Here is a 26,027-nt window from a genome sequence, read left to right as displayed (position 1 = left end):
TAAGTTCTGTGTTCCACTAATAGTTCTTTTTTCTCTGCCTCTTTAATCCAGTTGTAATTATTTGCAAAAAAAAAAAAAAAAAACAACTTATAAAATATTAAGGTCTTGGAGTTGGTTTGTTTTTGATAAATGAAAATATTCTCTTGGTCTCAGCTTCTAGTTTTGCTTTCATCTTTTGCTTTTCTTGGTAATAGTACTTCTCTATCACTTCTCATAGAACTAATATCACCTTGTATGTGAGAGAATGCATACCCTGCAAGTTTACGGTTTCTGTGTATTAGGAAAATCGATGAATTTGAAAATTCAGATTTTGTAAATATAAGCTGCACTTTGTGGCTGTAGAAAGTTCTTTGCAAAGACAGTGAAACTATTACGGTACATTTCCTCCTAATTTCTGTATTTTCTCCACTTGTATTTTAGATCTCATGCCTCAGATGTTACCAGCTATTCATATCCTGCTACTCCAAATCATTCCCTCCATCAGCAGCCAATGATGCCTTCATATGGAGCAGGAGATGGAGCTCAGTACATGCTTGCAAACCAGGGCCTTGAGCATGAATTTAGGCCACCTTCTACAACAGTGCGGCATGCTACCTTAAACAGACCTCAACAACCACCTCCACCCCCACCCCAAGCCGTAGATGGATCCCTAGGGACTGTGTCATTGGTACCAGCTGATTATGGGTAAAAAATTCCTTTCGTTATTTATTTAAAATGTGTTTACCTTGCTTTTCAGCTGAAAGGCTCCCAAAGCAGCTTACATGAGATCAGTTAACAAGACAGTCCCTGTCCTCCGGCTTACAATCAGCAACGACGTGGGGGGAAGGGATGGGACACATAGACAAAAAGAGTGGAAGTAAGAGGTCTTAAGTATGGTTAATGTTCAGTGGGGGATATACTTGAGCTGTATTGTTGTATGATTAGGTTGCTACAGTACTTGAGGCTCACATGCTTAGAGAAAATACTCCAGCAAACTAGGTAAGGACCCTTTACTGCTTCCCAGTGCTATATTTAAACCAAGGTAAAAATGGATGTGGGAAAACTTGATGTTGATGTTGAAACAGAGAGATGTGTGCTATGTGTGTTGTGTGTTTAGTAAGAGGCAACTGGAAAAGTTTGAGTTGCCAGAAAAAGTGAAGAAAATCAATGCAATGTAACCCAGTATTTATTATGCAATCATATTCATTACCAAATGAAGCATATGCTACTGGGTGCACACTGCAAATCTGCTAGCTCATATGCCAGTTAACAAATATTGTGTTCTATTTTATATATAGGATGCTTGCAGCTCAGATGGTGGATTATTACAATCCTTCAGGACCCCCGCCGCCTCCCCCTCCACCCATCATTCCTTCTGCACAGACCGCTTTTGTTAGTCCTCTCCAAATCCCTGTGCTACCTTCCCATCCTGGACTAGTGACTGGATCTATATATTCTGCTGCTCTTCATCCTCCTTCTACTGGGCTTGTTGTTACAGCTCCCCCTCCTCCAGGCCCGCCTCCTCCCCCTCCAGGCCCTCCTGCTGCAGGATCCTCTCTCTCATCCTCTCCGATGCATGCGCCTGCACTGGCTGAAGCAAAGCGGCATGAGCCCACACAGTCACCCATCAGTGATGCTCGAAGTGATCTTCTGGCTGCTATTCGGATGGGTAAGGGTACATTAAGAATGGTCAGGCTTAAACAGACCAGTGTTTGGGTTTTCCATAACTTTGCATAAGCCGTGCTTTTAATTTATAAGTACAGTCATACCTCGGGTTGAAGCAGCTTCAGGATGAATATTTTCGGGTTGCGCTCTGCGGCAACCTGGAAGTAACAGAACACGTTACTTCCGGGTTTCGCTGCATGTGCAGACGCTCAAAATGACGTCACGCACATGTGCGGAAGCGGCGAAATGCGACCCACAGATGCTCAGTCACGTGTTATGTTCGCTTCAGGATGCGAACAGGGCTCCAGAACGGATCCCGTTCGCATCCCGAGGTACCACTGTAAAGTGTTGCATCTTGAAAGCTAAGTAATGGCATTCAAATTCTTGCTGTTGGGTCCAATGCCTTCTATTCTCCTGATATACAGTAATCTGCCACAATGAAGTATTTGATTTTGTTCTTGGGCAAACAGATGGAGACACACTTACATGCATCTATACAATATATGTCTTGTGTTCATGTGTATATAAATACCTATAGGGGAAAAAATAGTTGGTTCCCTACCAGGGAAGAATGGCAGATTCAGTTGATAGATTATGCCAAATTGGCAAAAATGACCAGAAGAATCAGAAACCAGGAAGACCAAAATTTCAATAAGGAATGGGGAAAATACATAATTTACCTTAAAAACCATTGTAAACAACTAAAATCATTAGTAGGATTGGAATAACACTTGTAATTCAGTGTTGAATTTTGGATATAATAGAGATGGAAAAGATTTGGATTAATGGAAAAGATGCAGGAGGAAAAGGTTAATAAAAAGACCCACAAAGGGGAGGAGGGAAATTCAGGAGCTTCTTTGGAATCCTCTTTTTATGTTGGTGGTTGGATAATTGATTGTAAAATTTTAAAACCTGAAAACTAAATAAAAAAACAGCAGATCAAAGTAAATTAATAGCCTCTGGTAACATGAGAGGTATTTGAATTGCCTCCTTTTCTCTTGGGGAATAATGACTGTTTTACATGATAGATGAAGTTGTCATTTCTATTGAAAAGTACAGAGGCCTGTGGAAAAGCCAAAACAATCACCAAGAGCATATTAACTCTTGGAATTCCTTATTTCTGTGAATTCTCATTGTGTTTTAAACCCTAAGGTATTTTTGTTAATTTTTAAGTCCTGTGTACTGTACTTGTAAGCTTACTCTTGCTTTAAAAAGAAAAAAAACTTTACCTATGAAAATAACAGTGTGATAATTTGTCTCATTGCTTTCTTCAGGAATCCAGTTGAAAAAAGTACAAGAGCAGCGTGAACAAGAAGCTAAGCGTGAACCTGTTGGAAATGATGTGGCCACAATTCTTTCCAGACGCATTGCTGTGGAGTACAGCGATTCAGAAGATGATTCAGAATGTGATGAAAATGACTGGTCAGACTGAAAACTGGAGAACCAAAGCATTCTATTAATTTCTTAAGGAAATTGTTCATGTTGTGTAGGCACTGATATATGTTGAAACAGGTTAATTAAATTGATGGTATTCAGGATGCTGTCAGTAAGTTTGGTGATGATCTAGAACTCTTTTATTTTCAGTATTTACTGCATAATACTGTATACAAGTGCCACTGAATGTAGCAAATCATGTTCTGCCCCAAGAGAAGGCAGTGTTTGTTCTTGGCCAGGAGTACATGTAAGTTATTTAGATTGTTTGAATATTAACACCAATTTCCCCAGGTACTTGGAAATCTTTCAAAGCAGGTGCTTGATCTTGGAGCACAACATGACAGAACAATGTCCTCCACCATAAAATGTCACTAATTTGCATTTTTGGTCTAGCTTCATGGAGAATACGTATAAAACTGGTAGCAGTTAAATGTTTCTTGTTTATTTTTAAGTCTTACTCTGTCCGTCCCATATATTGTGAGTTTATTTTTAGCATCATAGCTACACTTTAAAATAATCAGGGGTTGGAGCCATACTGACATTGTTAGTGAATAATTGGGTGACATTAGCTTAAGTGCTGAATTACCTCCCCTTATTTATCTGTTTGTTTGTTTGTTTGTTTAGTTTTCGTAATCAGTTTTAGAAAATAATATAGTTTGTAACAGGCATATTCAAGCATATGCTTAAATGGATCCTAAAATGGAAATCATACTTCTCTTAGGAGTCGTTGAGCTCAAAAGGTAAGGTTTGTTGAGAACCATGTTCAAGCTGTGTCTGGCTCATGGGTGACCGGACAAATTCTTTATAGTTACAGCACCTAAATAAATTTCACCTCAAGTTGATAAAAATAATTTTGTTACCTCTCATATGGTTTACAGTGCTGCATTTATTACATGTGGATAGACATGTAATGCCTTTGTCAGCTTAAGAGTGCAGTTGTGTCCTATTTATTTTTGTATGTCCCTTTTTCAAAAAAGTGGCAGTTGTAATCTACATTTTCAATCTTATATAATATTTCATTTTTAAAGGCTGTTTTCATGTTTTCTTTCAGTTGCTCTTAGTTATTCACAATTCAGTACTGTATTGAAACTAATTTCCTTTCTTGGCTATGATTCAGGATCTTGTTATGCTTGATTATGTTTCATAGAATTGAAGTTTAGAAGCAGTCAGTGCTGGCTTTGGCTTTTGTTTGTGGGGATTTTTCGAGGGTGGGGGGTGGGGTGAGACCAGGCAAGTTGCCATGAATGGTCCATGTATTTAAAGGTGCCTGCAGTTGCCTAGAGGGGAAAAGCAAGGTGAGCAGAGGTTGTTCCTCTTCCTCTTTGCTCCTGTCACTATATGCTTGCTTAGGAGACAGATGACTAGGTAGCAATAGCAAAGTGTAGGAGTAGTGGAGGTCTGGGGTTGTCAGCCCTCTGTTGGAGTGTGGGCTTCAGCAGTGCTAGTCCCTGATTCCAGCCCTAGAAACAATGCATTGAAAGCTGTTGCTGCACAATTAGATTTGTGTTAAGTTTGGTGGGCGGGGGTTGATAGATCACTTCTAAATAAGTGAGAAAAATGGAGTAATTCACATCCAATAAGCTTAAGTAGTTTTGCTTTGGGACATGAAGCAGTGTCCTTCATCCACAATCTCTTTGAACTCCGGTTTCTTCCATTCCTTAGCCCTATCAAATGAAAGAGAAGACAAATAGTCTCTGAGATGAAGAGAACTGCTGTGTGATGGCTGTTGTTGTTAAATAGGACTCTGGAATAGAGAGTTGTCACCACCAGTCCAAGAAAATGTAAACTTGGCCCAAGCAAGCTTATTTTATTCTCTTCTTTCCCCACCTATTCTACCTTGACTTAAAAAACAGTCTTACAAATTGTAACAACATTATAAAGTAGCTGTTGTTAAAACTTTTATATATGATATAAAATCTCTTTTCTGTACAGCAACCACTCAGTAGGAACACAGAATATAAGTTGTTGGTCCCCCCCCCAAATAAGAACTATGGTAATATTTCACTACAGCACTCCTCCAGATCCACCAGGGCAAGCATTTTGTCTTGCCAGGTGGAATGATCCCCCCTTTCCCTCCCTTTGTGCTGATCCAGGGGTTCTCCTGACCCAAGTCAATTTCAGGGGCATGTGAAGAGAGGAAGGGGGAGAACCCCATTATAAAAGTGGAAGTCCCACCCTATAAAACGGTATCTGTATTTAGTGTCCCTATTGAGAGCACAGCATTCATTGTTAACAATCATGGACCTTATATCAGTACCAAGACTGTTTCCTGAAATTTGTAAGGAATAAAGTGACCCTTAACAGGTATAGAGTGCCTTTCCCTTAATACTAAATAAGTATAGAAAATCACCTCACTCGGGTCTTTGAAGGGTTTCCAGAGAGACTTGAGCACTAGCATGATTCATGAAGGGCCAGGGATCCATAAGCTGATCTGACTCTCTTCAAAACATTCAGTGTGGCATTGAACTTATACCTACAAGAAACATTAAACTACTTGGTTTTTAAAAGAAGAGAACACGTTTTCAGTTAAAATGCACAGAACCTACTCTTTGTGCATTGGTTTTTCATTTCCTTTACTCATGGATATCACAATAACAGTATAGTCGTACCTTGTTTTGCAACTGGGATCGGTTCCGGAGCCCCATCCGCTAGCCGAAAAGGACGCAGGGCAAAACGCTGCATCTGTGCATGTGCAATATAGCGCTTCTGCACATGCGCGAGCGGCAAACCTGGAAGTAACCCGTTCCAGTAATTCCGGGTTTTCCATGGACGTTCTCTGGAACGGATGCTAGACTAGGCGGATGTTTGCGGATGTATTACTGTATTTGGCATTTAATACACATGCAAACGTGTACATTGCCTGCAGAGGGATAACGTAATTGGGAAATATGAAAAATGGAGACTGATGGACTGAAGTCGCACATGACTTCCCATCTCACACATTGAGGGAGGGCCATTCACTCACCATATAGCAATCCATGCGAATTGGACAAAATATGCAAGTAGTATAGGAGGGTGTTTAAAAAGGTAGCTCTGGATTATAAGTAAGCAAGCCACATGGAGGAGGGAAAAGTTGCTTAGGAAGTGTGGCTTATGGCTTGACTTTGAGCGCTGCAACCCCCGAGTCATTTGTGACTGGACTTAACTGTCAGGGGTCCTTTACCTTTACTCTGGAAGAAATTCCTTCCTAATGCAAAATATATTTTTCAACCTTAATTCTGAAGTATAAGGAAATCCTCCTGAAATAACTTTACAGCAAAAGACAGAAATATAAATCCTGAAATCAAATTGTGGTAAAACTAATCTCTGATATGAGAAGATATTATGTGTGCATATATTGAAATATACTCATATAATAAATAATGGCTGGGACAAATTCACTGATACTGTAGAATGTCAGGGTAGTGTGAGCGCTGGTTATGGAGCAGGGAGTCCTGCAATTGTCTATTTGTCCATGAAGCTCATTGGGGGATCTTGAAAATCAATTCCACATGTCCAGTTGCAAGGTTTTTAATGAAACACTCAAGGAAAACCTAAAATACTTTAAAATATAGTTTCTTGATCTAGAAAATTAAAATACACCCCAAAATTATGCATGTGGGGCAGAACCATGGCATACACCTAAGCAAATCTAATGCACAATTTAACTACATGGCTTCCACCAAAGAATCTTGGGAACTGTAGTTTGTTAAGAGTGTTGGGAATTGTAGCTATGTGAGGGGAAATTTTGGATTCTTTGGGGAAGGTGTGTGCTTTAAGTGTATGGTGTGGATCTGCCCATGGTTACGAATTTCTTTTGGGCAAACCAAAACATTAAAATGAGTTATTTGTGTTGGTGATTTTAAAATACATTCACAGGCCAGTACAGTACCATGCCACTCCTTGCCACACTGTTATTTGCAATGCAGAAAGGCACAACAAATGTTCGGTAAAAGACCTCTTTGTACTTCATGCACTCGTGAGATGGAGGTTCTTTTCTGTTAAAGCTTATGCCATCATAAAAGTTTTGAAAAGGTGCCACAGGACTCTTGGGCTCTGTGTGCTTCCTGCAACAGACCAACAAGCTACTGCTCTAGAACAGCTCTCTTAAAAAGCTGATTACACTGGTGTTTACTTGCCAAGCAGGCACTCAGCTGTGGGTAGGAGATGATGACAAAGAGCATGCAAAAGTAACTTTTTTCATCTTAACTGCAGTGCTCAGACGAGTGAAAAAGCACCTTAACCCTGCGTGCTGTGGAAAGCAAAATACCGGAAAGGGAGAGCAGCACCTTATGCTGATCTGTACATAGCTCATTTTTCTTTCTCCTCTTCTTTCAGAGGCACTGCTAAAGAGCTCATGAGCACTAAGCCGCCTTTGCAGTGCCAGTACCTTTGGATTTAGAGTCCAGTGACTGTGCCTCCTCCAGTCCAAAAAACTGCGCAGTCTCTTTGGCTAGCCCTCCTTCTCTTACCACTAAATGGGGTCATTGTTTGTTGCACGTCAGGCAAGCCTTGACGTTACAATAACTGCTCTTGGCTCCAAAGTTCACAAAGCCAAGATCTACCGGTATCTACCTTTCCCCCCAACAAGTTGTTCTTATGTTTGAAACGAGCATTTCTGAAACAAAATGACCAAATAAAAGTCTACCACCTTGTGCATTTTGTACCTTTAATAGTAAGGGACAGCATAATGGCAAACACTACTTTTCCTTAATAGATTCCCATTAAGAGTCTGAAGATATATTGAGTAGCACCTAACAAAGCACAATCTCCAACTCCTTTATGAAGACCCCAAGGTCACTCAACACCTTCTAGACTTTGCCTTAAAATGTGAGGAAAGCTGCATTTGACTTTGCATGTGGAATTGAGACATCATGGACTATACAGAAAAGGATCTGAACCTTCATTACTGTTGAGGGTGATCCCACATCTGCATAGTAATGAATTCTGCTATATTCTCTGAATGCTATAGAACTAACCTCTAGGAAACCAAAGGGGTTCATCTGATCTGTGTTCCTAGTCTGTGTACAGTACTGAGAACAACTTGGCCGTGGCTAATGGTTGCTTCTGCTTCTGGGGATATTAGTGAAGTTGTCACATGATGCATTTATTGCATGATGATGTCGTTCTTCATCATTCATGATGTGAGAATATGGTTCTATATGTTCATTTGGTTGAACAAATGTAGAGTTGCAAGGCAAGTCTTACTGCATGTTTTCTCTACACCCCACCCTGAATAAATGTCAGGATGTTCAAACGGCTTTCTGGAAATGTTTTTTGTTTGTTTTTAAATGTTGGAAGTAAAACATCAGTTTCTTCCATTGTAAGAAATGAATATATTTTAGAAGCACAGAAACTGAATCACAGAATATTTGTATTTTGAATTTATTCTAAGCTACTAAATAAGTTGTAGTCACGAAGATTTCATAGTTAGATGACCACCTTTTTTCTTCTAAACTTGAAGTATTTTCTCATCTGCTTTCAGTATTTTATCAATAAAAATGTAAATTAAGATTACTGAGCTAAATTTATACTTTAGGTAATTTTGTTTGTTTATTTTTTCCTGGGTTATGTAAAAGTAATAGTTATGAATAAAGCTCACATTTCAACTTTTGTCTTCACATTCTAAAAGTTTTTCTTCAATTTCAATAGATTCTAGTTAACAGGAGCACTATTATGTAGTACTGAACTATTATGTAATTATTAAGATATTGTTAATACTGGCTGGTTTCACTGTTTATTCTTCATTTCCCTAGACATTTTTGTGTAGACAACACTTCATAATTACTATGTCTGCCTGACATTGCACTTCGAATTTGTAACCCAAACAGCATGATACAGTTATAATTAACGCCTTATTTCAGTGGGCAATAGTTTAGCCACATTGCCTAATTCTTCTTCTGAAATAAATGTGGCATGCAGGCGCTTCGCTGAATTCTGCCCATTCCTTGTGCAGTCTCGTTACAAATGTCAGAAGAAGGAAAACATTCAGTATGTTGGGGATACCATCAATGGTAGTTAATAACACTGGTAGTAATGGTAGTAAAAAAACACAGGAAGTTAATAGTAAATTAATTACGGTATACTGTGATACATTGCTTGAACAACTTGGCCACTCCAGTCTATAGAAAAGAATTGCACAACATCCATCAGTGTACACTGTACACCAAACATTTTCCTTTTCCTTGGGTAGCCCTTGGTTGTGCATATCACTTGTTGATAAGAGTGCTTTAAACGTGGCAGTAAAAACTTGTTTTACAATGGTGTCTACATAGGGATTACAGTGTTTAATTAGGCTCCGTTGTGTGCAGAAGGCATTAGGAATTCCTGTGGAAAGATATTGACCTCTGGTGGTCACTTGTGGTAATTGAGACTTTGAAAATTATTAAAGTGCTTTCCTTCCTATATCTTGCACCTCCTCCCACAACAAGGAAATGAAAAAAGCAATCACATTATATAATGCCTACAGCTAAGCCCTAATTAATGACAGTTGAAAATGTATTTGACAAAGAGAGAAACACATCTAGATAATTTGTTCCCTATGGGGAAAAGATCGAAATTGCAATTTTCTTGCACAGCCTTCCCAGCTTTGTACTCTCCTAGCCCAGATTCATGTCTTTGTTCTCATTCAAGCCTACAGTTTATTGGCTATTAATGCTGATCTGTGAAGCAAAAGGACAAAATCATCCTGTCTTTGTTCTCAGAGCTGCCTTTCATTTCTGAGTGAAAATAACTTATTTACGCTTGGCGTATTGGAGGAACAAAATTAGTTCATCTATCCTGTTTTCTGGCTGCTGAAACAGAATGCTAGTTTGGGTGCCACTTAGCCTGATAAATTAGGGCTGTTCCTAAATCTTAGGCTCTAAACATGAGTTCAGAATTCTGGATTCAATCTGGTGAGACTGGCATGATAAAAATTTCTTCCCAAATGTCACCCTTTAAAAATCCTGTTTCCCCTGGTTGCTGCTTCTCCCCAAATTAATTTAAAAATAATGATCCATAATACATATAGAACAGAAAGTAAATGTGAAACAAGAATCATTATTCCTGAATTATTCACATGGGTGACCACCCAGTCAGTGATTGTTAACTGAAGGTTGCCCCTACTTCTGATGTAAAGACATCATATGTATGTAAAGACATACAAATTATCATAATCCGAACCAATCCAATTCACCGATAAGACGATGTAACTGAGCACAACTGAGAGTAAAGGTGAATGCTAGCTGCTTAAATGAGTAAATTAACATTACAAGGAGTGCTGGGGGGGCAATTTAAAAAGGAGGTGAGTTTTTGTGCTGTTCACTTAAAAACTGAACAGCCAGGCAAACACAATCAAGGATGGTGAAAAACAGGGCTGGGGAGAATGTCAAGAATCCAATAGAAAGGCTAAATGATGGACACATTTAGACCAGAGGTTCCCCATCCCTGATATTATATGAAGTTCTGCATGCATGGGAGTCAGTTTTTCTCTCTCATCAAAGCATCAAAGGACACTAGGAACGTGCATTATACTGAATTAGACCATTGGCCCATCTTGCTCAGTACTGCCTGTATCAACTGGCAGCAGCTTCTAGGGTTTTTGGCAGCCATACCTGAAGATGCTGGGGGTTGAACCCAGGGACCTTTTGATGTGCAAATTATGTGCTCTTCTACTGAGCCATAAGCTATTGCTGGTGGTCATGACAACTGTTCAACCCCATTGCGCATTCTGCCAACCTCCAGAAATATCCTTTATGGAACTAAATTGGGTTCCTTTGATCTGCAAAACAATTGGGCAGCTGGATGCGGGGATGCTGAGTTTCATCTGGTTTTGGCCCACTGTAGCCTGTTGCACCGCCATGGAGCAAATACACCAAAGTAGACCTGATCCCGTGTGCAAGTTGCTCTTTCTATAAATGGCTTTGTACACTATGGCCCCTTATGTTGGGATATGAGTACTACGCAGCTGCGATCAAGCAGTTGGATGTTTACATCACACGATGGAACTAACCGTGGGACAGGATGTTCCAGGGATTTCTCAGAGGTTTGTTCTCTGTGTAATATGAGACCTTCCTGTTGCTTGTGTGAAGGAAGTTTGACGCAGTTGCTCGGAGGAGACTGAGCGAGCAGACATGTTTTTTGTACAGTTGTACAGTCAGAAATAAAGTAGAGATGAAATAGACTTTCTGACTGTTTTTTCTTTCTCCTGCTGCGATGCAAAGGGGAAGGTGGCGTGCACCTTTCATCAGGGAGGTGTCGCCTATCAAGATCTCCCTGGTCTGCCAGGATGCCAGCCAGGGTAGGTCACCGGAGACAAGCCCCGACAAGCCTGGGAACAGGAGCCAGCCTTTCCCGAGGGGGCCAGTTTCCAACAAGTCATAATGGAGTCATAATGTGCAGAATGATGCTTCTTTTCATGTTCGTTTGCCTCTAGCTGTGCAGCTGCAGTCGTACATTCTATCAGGGACATCTTTCCCTCTGTGAAAACACTTTCAATAGTAGCAAAGCCCCACCTCCACTTTAGCTGTCTTTTTATAGCAGTTTGCTTTGATGCAGGGGCGGAGGTGGTGATTTGCTGCTGAAATAAAACACTTCCATCATAGTAAGTGCCATCCCACAAGGCCCTGTCGCAACATGAAACACAGTTAAAACTGAGTCGGCCACCCACGGTATTCCTTCCCATTTTACACTGATTCACAGCTGGAAGAATGGAACTGATGATGTGCCTTTAGAAGGATGAGCTTGTTATGGAACAGAATTTATCGGATGATACTAAACGTGGAAGGCTTCATACAATGGGATGACGTACAAGGACTTTTGAAAGAACTTTTTAAAAAGCTCATTTGCAATAAAACATCACAGGAAGTGGAAGGGCCATAGCTCAGTAGTAGAGCCTCTGCCTTGCAAGCAGAAGGGCCTGGAGAGCTGCTGCCAGTCAGTGTAGACAATATTGAGATAGGGCTCAGTATCGTGTAGCTTCCTATGTTCCTAAGCAGTGCAATAGTGAGGGTAAGAAAGGTAGAGGTGCTCTTAATCAAAATCTGTGAGCCCCTTTGTATCTCTCCTCCTCCTCCTCCTCCTCCTCCTGTCCTGTGTTGCCGTTTTCAAACAGCAGACACAGCTAGCAGTAAGGCAGGCCAGCCCCCTCTGTAATTCAAGCACTAGTAGGGATTTTGTTTTGTTCCTTTCTGCTGAGACTCCCAGGTCCTAGCCCAGCACTCTAACCACTACACTACATACGCCATCCACCTTATGTCATGGACTGGCTGGATGCAGAGGGATTCACCAGCTGGGGAACCCCCAGGGGAAGAAGGCTCAGAGCCAGGGGATTGGTGGTGGGACGGCAATGAGTGGTCAGAGGGAGAAGAGAGGGAAGACTGGGAGGAGGAGGTGTTGGAAGCTGAAGAGGCAACAGGGTTTAGTGAGCAGGAAGAGGCTCCAGCAGAGAGCAGTGCAGACTCAGAGGCAGGAGAGGAGGAGGGCCAGGAGACAGAGATGTTGAAGAAGCCAGGGGATCTCCCTGCTGTGACCAGCTCCCCTACCCCAGGTTTTCCAGAATTTGCAGAGAAATGAAGAGGGTGGAACAATAAGAGTCAAGACAACAACACCTTAGGTTTTTGGGGAAGAAACCAGGGGAGGAGCCTTAGAGAGTGGTAGGAAGGTCAGGACATTCAGTCCTGGCAATTGCCTCATTGGGGCAAGACCTACTGGGAAGAGCTGCTGTGACCACTAGGATTGAGCTGTTTTGTTTCTTTGAATAAAGAGTTAACTTCACAGACATTTGGTGCTCTACTGTTTTATTGCAGGCCTACGCCTGTCTCCAGCTCTTGACACTTTATAGCCCAGCACCCTCCATAGAAATAAAACAGCTAGGCATTCCCAGTGATGGTTCAGCAATTACAGTTTTGATAATGCTATGCTTGACCATCTGTACCTGGGTAGATGTTGAGAGAGTGAACTTGCAACAGGGAAGAAATGAAGGAAAGATGCCCACGATGCGTCTCAAAGCTGTGGGGCAGAACAGTTGGCTGGGAAACACTGCAATCATTCAAAACATACTCAACTTTTGTGTGTGCTACTCATTCCCATCTTGCAACAGTGCGCAGCATCATGGAATTCCACAAAGGAATGTAGCTGTCATGGTTGCAAACAGAGCATTCCTAACAGAATAATGTGGCTGAAGGATGGTGTGTTGAAAACATCTGTTCTAAGAGGCATGGGGAATTTGTGGCCCTCCAGAAGTTGCTGGACTTCAACTCCTGCCAGACCCAGCCAACATGGCCAATGGTTAGGAAGGGTGGGAGTTGTAGTCTAACACCATCTGGACTCCCCCATCTCTGTAGTAGAAGATGTTGAGATTTCCATTCCACCTTAAGGAGCAGACGTGTGGAACTGTTGCGTGTCACATGTCTGTTTACATTCCAGCACAGCTTGCTGGGAACGTCCATTGTGTATAGCTTTTGCTTTTCCTGTTCTGAGAAGACGAGAGAGACGACATGTTTCTTTGTCCTGATTTATGATTAATAAATCTGTAGTTGTAGTATGCTTCTACAAGCCTCACGCCTATTCTGTGTGTGCAGTTCACTCTGCTGATAGTGTGCCTTGGCTTTGAAGTCCGGTTGCTGATTTACTTCAGGGTAGAGGCCGATGGTCTTCACAGAGGGATGGCTGGAAGGAAACAGCCCAGCTGGGGCTAGCCAGCTGGCCTGCCAGCCCTCTGCATGTCAACAGAAGACTGGTAACATCAAGGGAGTGGCTAGGTGACTTGCACTGGGTGTGTACCATCTTTGACTTGGCCTTTGGGTGCTATTTTACTTCAGAGGACATCAGCGGGTACCCACCTGATTTATGCTACTCTAAATTGTGACTCCTAGGAGAACAGGAAGAAGCTCCTTTTTGTCTGACTGCATTTGCTGGACGAACGTGCGCCTACTATCTCAGTGTCAGCTACAGGTTTTTTTGGGGGGGGGCGTTGAGCAAGGCACTCACAATAAGCTTCCTTCCTAGTGACTCCACCTCCTCACTGCCTTTACTACTGCCATCTGCTGCTGCTCCTCTGCTGCCCAGAAGAATATTGACAGAACATAACTCCCTGCGATATATGGATCAACAAGACATTTAAAAAAAGAAAGGGGTCTTGCTCGTTCCTTGCAGAAGGAACACCGTATGAAGAAACAAGATGCAGTGCTGTGATTCTCAAGACGATTACTGCTTAGCAAAGTATCAACAGTAAGGGATCTATCTAAAGATATATATTTGCAGCTTCTGCTGACACATCGCCTCTGAATCTGACTCGCTGAATGTCAGCTACGGTGACTCACATGGGATACAAACAGCAGAGCTTTGCACACGGAGAATAAGAAAGCAAGAGGGTACAAGTCATCTCTTGTTTGAACATCTACCTTCCCCATCCCATTCCCCCTTCTTTAACACCCAACCAAAGGAAGATTCCAATGAGACAAGTATCAGATAACGTTCATTCTATATTGACAAGGAATCTGTATTTCTGTGTCGCAGCACTACTTATTGGAACTCCCTGCCTATTGATATTAAGCAGGCGTTTTCACTGTAGTGCTTTCATCACCTGCTAAAACCCCTTTTCTTTCAGCAAGCCACCTAATCAGGCAGGCAATTTTAACATGTAATTTTATTATGAGCCTGTGTCTGATGCTCTCAGAGTTATGTTGCGACTTGTAGGAAGGAGTTAGTGCATATGAATACACGTCCATTGATAAGGAAGGGAATTGTGAATTGGATTGGCAGTTACCACCCCTCTCCCTAACTCACGCCCTGGACAAAGTTGCAAGGTCACAACTCTTACTTTGTAGGGGATGGCCGAATGATCTCTCATGTATTTGTGTCCTTTTTATTGCACGTTTATCCCAATTTGTGCTCATTATGCCATTGGGGCAGTTATACACAATTGTGTTTTCACTACCATTTGAACTGCAAACAATGCAGGACAGTTGTGCTACTTTCACTTGCAATGGACGCATGCCATGGAGTTTCCTGCTAAAATCCTGTAACTTTTCATACTACAAACCTGGGGTGTTTCGTTGTTGTCGTCGTCCCACTTTTGTTGTGTTTTACCACAAGAATGCCCCTCCAAATGGTAATCATATGGTAACATGAGGGAAGCATCGAAGAACAATTAAGAACATGGAATGATGTGTGGATTGTCTACCACTAATGCACTCTTTTTGTGTCAATGACAAGTTGCAATATGCACCGCAACCACCACCATGCCAAGTCTAGAGCAGCCCATCACTGTAAAATGAAAAAGTTAATAAAACTAAGGCTGAGATTCAATGTAGCATCAGCAGGGACTCTGCTTGCGCAACAAGGCTCCTCCTTCCTCTGTTTCCCCTGCACTCCCAATTTACTCTGAAGGTTTAGGACTTTTCCTTAGAAGACACTCTGGAGTAGATGTGTGGGCACAGAGGGCTGGAGGGCAAGGAAGCCCCATTATGCAAGCAGACTGTCACAAATGGATCTCACCCTATGCTTTTATAAAGGGGCTAGGTTAGGATAAGTGTACCTTCTGGGTTTTGTAACCATACACTGACTTGCAGAATTTCCTAAACAAAGGGGCTTTTAATGTTTGCCACCCTGAATCCCAACAGGGGAAAAGGTGCAGTATGAATAAATGATGATGATGATGTTATTAGATAATCACGTCCTATTGTTAAGTTACAGCCTTTCAGCCAAGAGAATTACACAAAGACAGCTTCCCACTTCCATCCTATCCTGACCTAATTTTTTAGACTCTCCAATTATTTCTTTTATGAAAAATACAGCCCTTATTATAACTAAAACATAATTAAGAAGCACCTGTTATGAACTACTGAAATCCTTTACAAGAGGTTCACTGTGCAACCCTATGTGCTTGCTCAGAAGTAAATTATACTCTCTAAGGACATAGCTTCCTCAATTTATAAAGTTCTAATAACACTAGAATATGGCAATCTATTGTACACAAAAATGCCATGGGAAATGGACCTCGATGTGCAAATACCAAATGGAAAATAGATGGCTTTGTGGTCTGGGAGATGGTTGAAATCGGTTTCTGCAAAAATAAGGGAAGCCTCATTAAAACTTCTGCATAGGTGGCATTATACACCAGTGAAGCTATCCCAAATACGTACAGAAGTCAATCCCAGTTGTCAGAGGGGATGCACAGTCAAAGGTCCATATGTGGTGGTGCTGTGACATCACCAAACCCTTCTGGAGTACTGTCTTCAAAGACATAAGCTTGATATACAAGAAAACAATTGAAATGTCCCCCTGCACTAGCACTACTTGGGCTTAGGATTCCGTCTGCTCATTATTATCCTAAAGATGACCTCTTAGCCTTCCTATTGACTGCTGTCCATATGGAGATAGCCAGATGTTGGAAAACTGGTGTTGGGCTGAACATTGATCCTTGGCATAACAGAGCATGGTCAATTGCTTTGGCTGAGAAACTAACATGCCAGGTGAGAGTGGCAAAGGGCAAACACAATCCATATTCCTTTTATAACATATGGCAAATGTTTATTGAATGCAGGAAGGAATCCAACCAGTGCTCATGTGGTGTGATCTCTTTAAATGAAACTTTAACACATCACATGTGTTTTATCGGGACAAGTTATTTGCTGCTTACTGTTGTAACAGTTGTTTTCTCAAAATTTATCTTCTGTACCATGCAAATAAATAAAAACAATATTTAAAAATAAAAAAGAAGTAAATTCTACTCAGTAGAATGAATAGTTCCAAAGCACTGAGAAGTTAACTTGTCCTCCCAATTATGTGAAAACCAGTTTTCTGTTGCAAAATGAGGAATGATATAGACTGCTAGGCTGCCAATCCAACCCTAAGCACATTTGCTTAGGTATATTTGGTCTTACTTCCAAATACGTGTACATAAGCTTGCATTTCACCTTGTTTTGCAAAACACCTTAAGACATATTCCTCACTGTGCTTTGTTTATATAATCCAATATGAATTTTATTATGAAAACACAAACATCTTATATAAACCTCCTGTAAGAAGCAGCACAGCGACAGTTCTAAAATGCATGTAGTCATTTTAAGGGGAAGCGTCTAGTTACATATTAATGCTATTCATACCTTTTTCTGTGAAAACCATAAAAATAACTTCCTACCTCAGAAAAACAGAATTTGAGACTAAAATGAAAATTTCACTGCAGCCCTGTGCAATGAAAGAGATGTGTACAGTAAATAAAAAGCATCACAGTGCAATCCTGTTCATGTCTATTCAATGGAACTTGCTCCCAGTTAGCTTTGTAGAGGAATGCAGCTACATAATTGTTTTCCCTGGGGTGCTACAAGCAATCTTGGTAATACCACCCACACTCTCATTTCAACTCAATCCTTCTTGTCCAAATACTAATCTTTGTGCTGCTGATCTATACACATATCTGCACCCCCTCTTCTAAGAATGATGGGCTGCTTACAATTCTGTCTGCTGCTGAACTCAGGCACACACCAGAGATTATGCCGTGTGAAAAGTGAGGTGGCAATCTTGACAGGATTCCATTAAATCAAGATTACGCAGTGTCAGAAACGCTCCCCCCCCAAAAAAACCCCCACCAGTATTAGTAGAAGAGATTAGTAAGGTGTTCATAGTGAACTAACAGACTGATGCCATTTTTTTTAAAATCAGCTGAGTCGCCAACCCCAAAGAGCAGCCAGTTTCCAGACACAGAGGAAGAAACAGCTGAATCAGAAGGGACAGTGGTACCAGCTGAGCAGAAGTTGAACCCAGACCCAGGACACAACACCAAGCCTGGTTAGGACCCTCTCAGCCTTGGTCTTCTGAAGTCCAAGACCCCTGGGATCCCCAGCAACAGCACACCCTGAGAAACTGACCCCATTTACACCAGGGGCCTCACATTATCAAGTGGCTGCTGATCGACACAGACCATGCTCATGGCAGGAGATGGCCAAAAACAACTGAATGCTAAACTCCAGGCTGGAAAGCTACCCTGGTCTGACTCTCCACTCTTCAGGAAGTGGGCAGAACCTGGGAGGTTTGGCCAAGAGGAATTCTTGCCAGCGCAAGATGACATCTAGGAGCTGTCCAAGGTGCTGATTATCTATCGTGCTCCCTAGACTCCTGCTCATGTCAGGACAGAGAGCACAGTACAGTACAGAAGTGAGAATGGTCAGGGAGCACTGCAATATTTTAGACAACACAAGTTAAAGGAAGCAGCATTGATTTAACAAGCACTTTTCTTTGAAGACACCAGGAAGTGGGGTGCAAATCAAGGAAATGGATGCAAGGACCCAGCTCCTGAGGGCAGTGGCAGATTGCATGAAAATGACCTGAAGTACAATAGCCTAAGAATTGTGATGGCCAGGAGTCAAAGACCTGAATATGTGGGGGCTTCCTGCATCTATTATGGGAAAAGAATAATGAGGACAGTGCCTTGTTTATTTGTTTAAAGTATCGTTGCCTTTTCCTTTGTAAAAAAATCATTTAAAAATCTCAACATAGTTTAATAAAAAATGGGAGGGGGGAGAGAAATTGAGATTGAAAAGCAATTCAATACTGCTGAGAAGGCATGTCTGTGGATGTGACCTTGACCGGTTTTCATGTCATCAGCTGCTTTTAATAATCAGAATTCACCTGGGTTGTTTATAGCACATCACACGCTTGGCTGTGTTGACTGCCTCTTGACTGTGTTGCTCTCTTGGTTGCTAGTATTTTATTTATTCATTTGATTTCTTACCTGCCCTGCACTGGAAGTCCCCAGCGCTGGTTGGAGCAATATATTATACAATGATAAAAAAAAGGATCAAACCGTTACAACTGCAAAACAAGTAAAATAGTTCTAGACAGATCAGAACAGAAGAAATTCAACACAAGGGGTGAATCCCACAAAATTAAATGCTTCAACAATCACAGACCAGTTAACGACAAAATTGCTCTTTATTGTAAACTCTTATTGTGAACCCTCTATGAAGGGTGGAATGCAAATAAACAACTTTAAATATGTAATAACACTTAAATGTATACGAGCTGTTTCATTCAGGATTTGTTTTCATGCCCTGAATTCCCCCAACCCCTACAAGTGGGCAGAAACATTGCCTGCTTGGGCTGCCTGAGGTGTCGTTTTGGTCCTCCATTACTGCTCTACTTCTTGTTCATAACATACCTTCATTTTTTTCACACCTTTGTAGGTCAGAGTACTTGGTATACAAGGGCTGATCAGACCCATTTTTCTTTCTTTCAAATGTTTCAGACAATTGGTCCATCCAGCTCAGTATTGTCAACACTGACTACCAGCAGCCATCCCAGGATTCAGATAGAGGACATTCCTTGGAGATACCAAAGATAGAACCTTCTGCACACACAGCAGATGCTCTACCACTGAGCTATGATCTTTCCCCAAGGCTGAGGCCATGACACCTCTTTGTACAATATGAATGCTTCAACATGTATTTTCAATATGCATTTAACGCAAATTCTGAGAGACTGGTCTGTTACTTGCATTCATTCTGCCTTGTGTGTCCCCAGTACATGATGTATGTTGCGTGATGACATAGGACAGGGCCAGGGCCAGATTTACCGTATTTTTCATCCCATAGGACGCTCTGTCCCATAGGACGCACCTAGTTTTTTTGGGGGGGAAATAAAGGAATTTCCCCCCCTTTATTTCCCCCCAAAACCAGGTCGGGGAAACCAAACCAGGTCAGGGAACAGCGGTATGGCGGCGCTCCGCCTCCCCGCTGTCCCCCGAGCTTCTGGGGCTGGCCGATGTCTGCCCGAAGCGCGGGGCGCTCTGCTTTAGCGCGCCGGGCGGCAGGCTGCTATCCACAGCCTAGGGAGCCCTGCGGGAACTCCTACATACACCAACTCCAGAACCTACATACTCCAGAACCTACATACACCAACAGTGTTTTGTTTTGTATAGGCTCCTATGATGTAAGTAATGGGCCCACCTGCTAGCCTGCTCCCTAAAATATCACTGGTTTGCTCTTTTCTATATATATGGTGCCTACATTCTGCATGGACTGGTTGCATGGCAACATGTAGCATGCAGCTGCAGACTGCAATGCAGCACAGTTGAGTGTAGGTCAAGCTGTTGTACCTGTTATCTAATATTAAAAAATGCTTGTAGACTGATGATCAGGCAGCATAGACTAAGGGTATGAGTCTTATGCCTACTGATTGGTTCCATGTAATACATAATTTATTTATTTTGATCCCATTGTGGCTTTAGATACCTATTAGGTCCATAAATTACCATATAGCATATATTCAACACAAAAAAGCAACAATTTGTTGTTGACAAAGGACAGCTGGACATATAAAGGGCCCCATTACCTTCAGTAGCTTAGGGCCTCATCAAACCTAAATCTGGCTCTGAACAGGGCTTTCTCTATGGTGGCCCCAAAGTTCCAGAACTCCCTCCCTAGAGATGCTTGCTTCACTCCTTTCTCATTGGCTTTTAGTCAAGGTGTCTAGATGGTCAAGGTTCCTCTCTTCCAGGAGGCTTTTGGACTGCCCCAATTTCCTCCCACCCCCTCACCCTGTAGTTCTGCTGCATTGACTAGTTTTATTGAGTATTTGAAAGAAGTGGTATGCTTTTAGAAACGATTCCACGTTGCTTTTTGATACGTTTTATTAGCTGCCTCGGAGACTTTTAATCAGAAAGCAAGCTATAAATATTTCAAGAAATCAATCCCTCTTGTAAACCTGACGGCGTTTCTTTCGCTTGCGGAATGCTTTTTAACATTTTCACGGTAAGCCACTTTGCGAGGGCTCTCCTCTCTGCAGGGCAGAGATATGTTCTGTCAACCTTATGTCAACCGGTTGTGCCAATAGTCAAGCACACTGGCAGCTATTTGCTGGCCACTTCTCTAAAACATGAGGGGGGCTAGAAAGCAGCCCAAAGGAAACAGCAACAGAAAAGAGGGTCAAGTGAAAAGAAACTCGCATATATAAATACAGTACTTTAAAAATCAAGATGTGACTCATGCTTTTGAACATCTGGGGATACACAGTGCTGCAAAAGCTCTTAGTCACTCTCAACAGGCTGAAAGACTCAGCTGGTAAGAAAAAGGAGTTTCTCCTTTTTTAACCTGCTGAGACTTTGTATTTAAAACGAGTGCTATACATACAGTGCAGAGTTATGGATGCACAGCTCACATCGTGCTAGCTCATGATCCTTGGGCTCAAATCTCTTCCCCCCCAAAGACTCCCACATGCATCTTTTAATGTGAATTGCGACTGATATGCAAAAATTCAATGTCAGTAAGCCCCTCTCATGGCATTGCTCCATCTCTTTTTCACAGCAAGCACATTTCTGATTTGCATTTAGAGATCTATGTGCAGTCGGCAGTGGTGCTGGATGTACTCATGTGTCTAACTTACATCCAGGAGCTGTTTGCAACCCACACAGGCACTAGAACTGGCCTACAGAAAACAAACCCTAGTGCACAGGTCTACAGAATCTCTTCTCCTTGGATTCAAACAATCTTCTTTGCATATATTACAAAATACACTTGATAATCTTCATGTAACTTGGAGGGATGGATGGATATACACGGACGCGTGAAAACTTCCATGGTTGTCTTAATAGGATAGCATGTTGTACCAATTCATTGACAATCACTTTCTTTCTTTTTTTAAAAAAAGAGTTCTAAGAATTGCTGCTTTTGGCCCCAGAGGAAATGGCACATTTGTCCACTACATTTGTACAAATTGTGTCTAGGTAGCATATGTAAAACAGTACTAATAGTACTACTAATAATAAATTGCTGCAGTTTCCCAGTTTGTGATGTTTGGTGGGACTGAATAAGAGCACGTTACATCCAAACCAGGGTTTAGTGTTACATTCAAACAGAGTCATGTTTTGAAAGAAAGGGATAGTAAAAGGAAAGAACCAATTATTATCTAATTTATAGAAGCTTTCCTCTCTGGTCAGCTGAGAGGGATTCTTACTTGTCCTAGGCAAGGAGGCAGGTACACAAGTTTGCACACTGAACACATCAGACTCCTGGGCATGTTAGAGAAAGACAGAGAGAACAAGAAGTGGTTTTGGCAACATTTGAACAAGATTCTTTCTTTGTTTTACTAGGGCAATACAATCAAAATAAACTGACTTTTTCATTTTAGCAAACAAGCCTAACACGTAGTTGTCATACATTGTATACACTTTGTATAAAAACCAAGAGCATTCATTCTAGAACACATTAGGAGATGCCTCCTTATTAATAGTGGGAACCTGGAGACAATCAGAATTGCCTTAATATACAAATGTAGACAAAGAAACGCATTATAGTATTTCGAGATGTAAATTGTTGCTCAGATCTACCCATCTGATGAGTCTGGAAGAAACAGTGGTGTTCAATACACCAGTCTTGATAAGTCCTTGTAGTTTTACAAATTAAAACTTTAAACAAGATAGTTTACATTTGGCATAAAAACTAAGTTATTGCAATTGAAACCCCTACGGCCTCAGACAAAACGAGACCTATGCACACACATGAAATTCTGTTCTGTGTTTCGCTTACAAATTGTTAAAAACCACAGAAATGTGCCACAAAAGCCACAGTCGTCAAAATAGCCACATGATAAGACAGGGAGCATGGACCGATTCAAACACGTTTCACTGAGGAGGTACAGCTTGGACAAAGTGTTTGTACCATCTCAACTTTCCACTGAGTTGTTCTGTTGACAGTTCTCCCTGCGAAAACAGCGCCACAAGTGAGAAAGTTTAGCACCCCAGACAGGAGGCTAGGCTAGAAAGCTCCCCACCCGAAAAACAAGGCAATAGTTCCTACCACACAAGAAGTTTGTGCTACAACAAACCCATAAGATTGAATCAGCCCTTTGATTAGTAAGATACAGTGTCAGCAATATGGAATATTCTTCCATCAATATATATCATACAGTGCTTTTTTAAAATATAACTTTCAATATTTCTTTTTTCACAACGGATTTATACAGAGAGACGTCACTGAAACAATAAGGTATATCGCTTTGACATTCAGAAGATGTGTAAACTCCTGTCAATGCATAGCAACCACACTCTCGGGGAGACATTCTGGGTCCAAGGTCAGAGGCTTTTGCTCCCCGTTATATTGCACCCCACCCCTGCAAGCAGTTCCATTCCCTTCTTCTCTCCCCAACCATTCCTGGGTTTTGAGGCAGCTCTTCTCCTTGGTCGCTCAGAATGCTTGCCAGCTTTTCCCTGACAGAGGTTCGGTGCTTCGAATTGCTCTGCAACAGGCAGAAATCCATCAGGAGCTGCTTTGTCTGGCAGCGGGATGCAATAATGGGAGAGGTGGATTTTGTCAAATTTCTGCGTGCCGCTGTTAAAGAAGGGGCAGCCAACATGGTGCCCTTCAGATGTTCTGAATTCCAGCTGCCATCAGCCTCCATCAACATGACCAGTGGTCAAGGAGGATGGGAATTGGAGGTCACAACATCCAGAGGGAACCACATTGGCTGCCTCTTTATTAAAGGCACAGAGTCTCAATTAGAATAAAAGAGAAAAGAGGCTCTCATTCGAGTTCCGTAGAGCTGCTCAGATATTCCCCTTCCTAGCCAGAAAACCCAGATTTGCTCCCCTCTGATGGCTTGGGAAATAGGGCAGAGATGTCTATGGCTGGGCCTCTCATGGATTCATACCCTAAGACTCTCCCCTCCTTGGCTCAGAAAGCAATACAAATGCCTACATTTCATTAAAACAGGCCAAGCTGCCAGTAAAGCAGTAGTGGGCAACCTGTGGCCCTCCAGAAGCTATTGGACTACAGCTCCCATCATCGCTAACCATTGGTCATGCTGGTTGGGGTTGACAGATGTTGAAGCCCACCATCTGCAAGACCACAGACTGAAAACCACTGCATTCTTAAGTCCACGTGAAAATACTGCTTAATTATTATTATTTTTACTTTTTATAGATTTTTTTATAATCCAAAATTTACAATACCCTTTCTGGCATGAACATCCCCCTCATAAATGTTTCCAAGTGCAGAAAACAACAACACGTTGTCTTGCATTACAGCCCATCACTTAACTATTCATTACGATAACCTCCATCTTTCACACTAGAACTAATATCCTGAAATGAAATGGAATTATATGTGTACAGATTTGTGCTTCAAAACGGGGGGGGGGGGGAGTCACTAGAAAATGTGTAAATGTTTCATGCGTATTTCATTATTCGGAATGACAATCTGAGCTCATGCACTCAAACATGAAAATGTCGGATTTCAGAACTGGAGGCCAGAACAGAACAAAGTGTGTCTCATGTAAAACACATACAAATGTCAGTGACAAATCTTACCAAGCTGTCCTGGGTTGAGATTAATGCTGAATTTAAAGCATGTTGTTTCATTGTTCTTGCAGCCTTGAAGATGGATTTTTTTTAAAAAAATTACCAGCCCCAATATTTTTTCCACCAGCCTATCCGCCTGCCCTTGTGTATTTTAAGCATCACAGTAGTGGGTTGGGCAATCTATATGATCAGAAGCAATCATTACTCACCACATGTGAGTGGGCAAGTGGCTAACTGCAAGGCTGGCTGAAAAAAAATAATCTGTTGTAAAAACAGAGTATTCTGTGCTTTATTGCTGTATAACAGTCTTAGTTATTGCAAATCAGCTGTCTAGGGTACATAATCATAAACACAAGCACTAATGGAGCTATTGAAGATTCCTGTTGGATTTGCAGCCTGGTTAACATTAATGGAAACTGAGTTAATGATTCTTGCCCATTCTTCAGTTCACACATAAGGTAAGCCAAACCATGGGTTGGCACAACTGCAAAGGTTCTTGAGAGACTCTCTGCACTCTTCCCCTTGTTCTCGTCCTGCTGCACTGCTTTGAGCTAAGCTATACTTTGGCTTAGTGTGCTATCCACATATGGGATCATGGTTTGCTCTCCCAAGACAAACCACAAGCTGTAAACCCCCCAAAAAGAAATATTAGTTAAAACCGGTGCTTTTCCCCCCAGAGGGTACTCAAGGGTACACAGTACCGGCACCTCTGTTGTTGTTAAAAAGTGTGGCGCTTACTGCAACAACTTCATGGTGAGTACCGGCACCTATTTTTCTAGGGGGGGGAAATGCACTGATTAAAACCAATGGTTTGCCTGAAGCAGGACAAACCTCAACTCCAGGGTTCAGATGACATGCTAAGCCAAACCATGGCTTAGCTCTTGGCAGTGCAGCAGGAGGAGGACCTGAAGAGGAGCACAACAGCTACCATCTCTTCTCTGGGAACCTGCACACTTACACTAACCCATGGTTTAGCTTACTCTTATATGTGAACTGGGTTGAAGAACAAAAGGGATGGGGGTTTTTCTTAATACTAAAAAAAGGGGGGAGCAGCATAACTGTTCTCAGTTGTGTAAACAACTGGGGAAAAGACTAATTTTTTGCTCATTTAGAGATTTATGGGAAACGGTGTAACTTCTGAGGTCACATTTTAGGCAAAACTTCTCTGCACGGCTTCCCTTGATAGAACAGGAACCAAACACATGCATCTGATGTGGATATACATTGGCATGTCCTTCCTCCAACACCAAGATCTGGAAGGAAGTCATCCTATGTAGGCATCCACATGAAACTGTGGTGATGAAATCTCAGCACCGCTGCAGGCCACTGTGTACACCCCAGTCTGGTATCTCAAGCCACTAGTTCCTGTAGTAGATGACTATCTCTTGACCACAGTCCACCTCATGTGTAACTCTCATTGAATGTCATTTGCTTGTGTCCTAAAATGCAAGTCTGTAGATCTGTATCTCTAAAATACATCAGAAACAATAAAGAGAGAGAGATGAATTCACAACCTATTTACTCTGGACTAGTCTTATTAAGACGTGGGTGGTGCTGTGAGTTAAACCACTGAGCCTAGGGCTTGCTGATCAGAAGGTCGGCAGTTCAAATCCCCGGTGAGCTCCTGTTTCTTGGTCCCAGCTTTTGCCAACCTAGCAGTTCGAAAGCATGCCAAAGTGCAAGTAGATAAATAGGT

General features: G+C 41.8%; 1 protein-coding gene and 1 long non-coding RNA gene across 5 annotated transcripts in view; one reads left to right on the top strand and one right to left on the bottom strand.

Annotated features, from left to right (window-relative positions):
- Positions 1-8,671, top strand: part of WASF3 (WASP family member 3) — a 34,437-nt gene extending 25,766 nt beyond the window's left edge. For all 4 annotated transcript variants that reach the window (XM_083609199.1, XM_083609201.1, XM_083609198.1 and 1 more), the window contains exons 7-9: positions 421-684; positions 1,278-1,648; positions 2,919-8,671. In XM_083609199.1, coding sequence (XP_083465325.1) covers positions 421-684; positions 1,278-1,648; positions 2,919-3,076 — 793 coding nt within the window. In that variant the 3' untranslated portion in view covers positions 3,077-8,671. The remainder of the gene's footprint in view (positions 1-420; positions 685-1,277; positions 1,649-2,918) is intronic.
- A 13,009-nt stretch (positions 8,672-21,680) lies between these two features.
- Positions 21,681-25,940, bottom strand: LOC310760622. Its single transcript, XR_014547073.1, has 2 exons — positions 23,893-25,940; positions 21,681-23,776 (listed from the first exon to the last, which is right to left on the bottom strand). It is a non-coding gene; the product is annotated as an uncharacterized lncRNA (long non-coding RNA).
- Between the last annotated feature and the right edge of the window lie 87 nt (positions 25,941-26,027).

This window comes from Podarcis filfolensis, assembly GCF_964270895.1.
Source record: "Podarcis filfolensis genome assembly, chromosome: 4".
In the NCBI taxonomy this organism is placed as follows: Eukaryota; Metazoa; Chordata; class Lepidosauria; order Squamata; family Lacertidae; genus Podarcis; species Podarcis filfolensis.
This window is presented reverse-complemented; position numbering and strand designations above follow the sequence as displayed.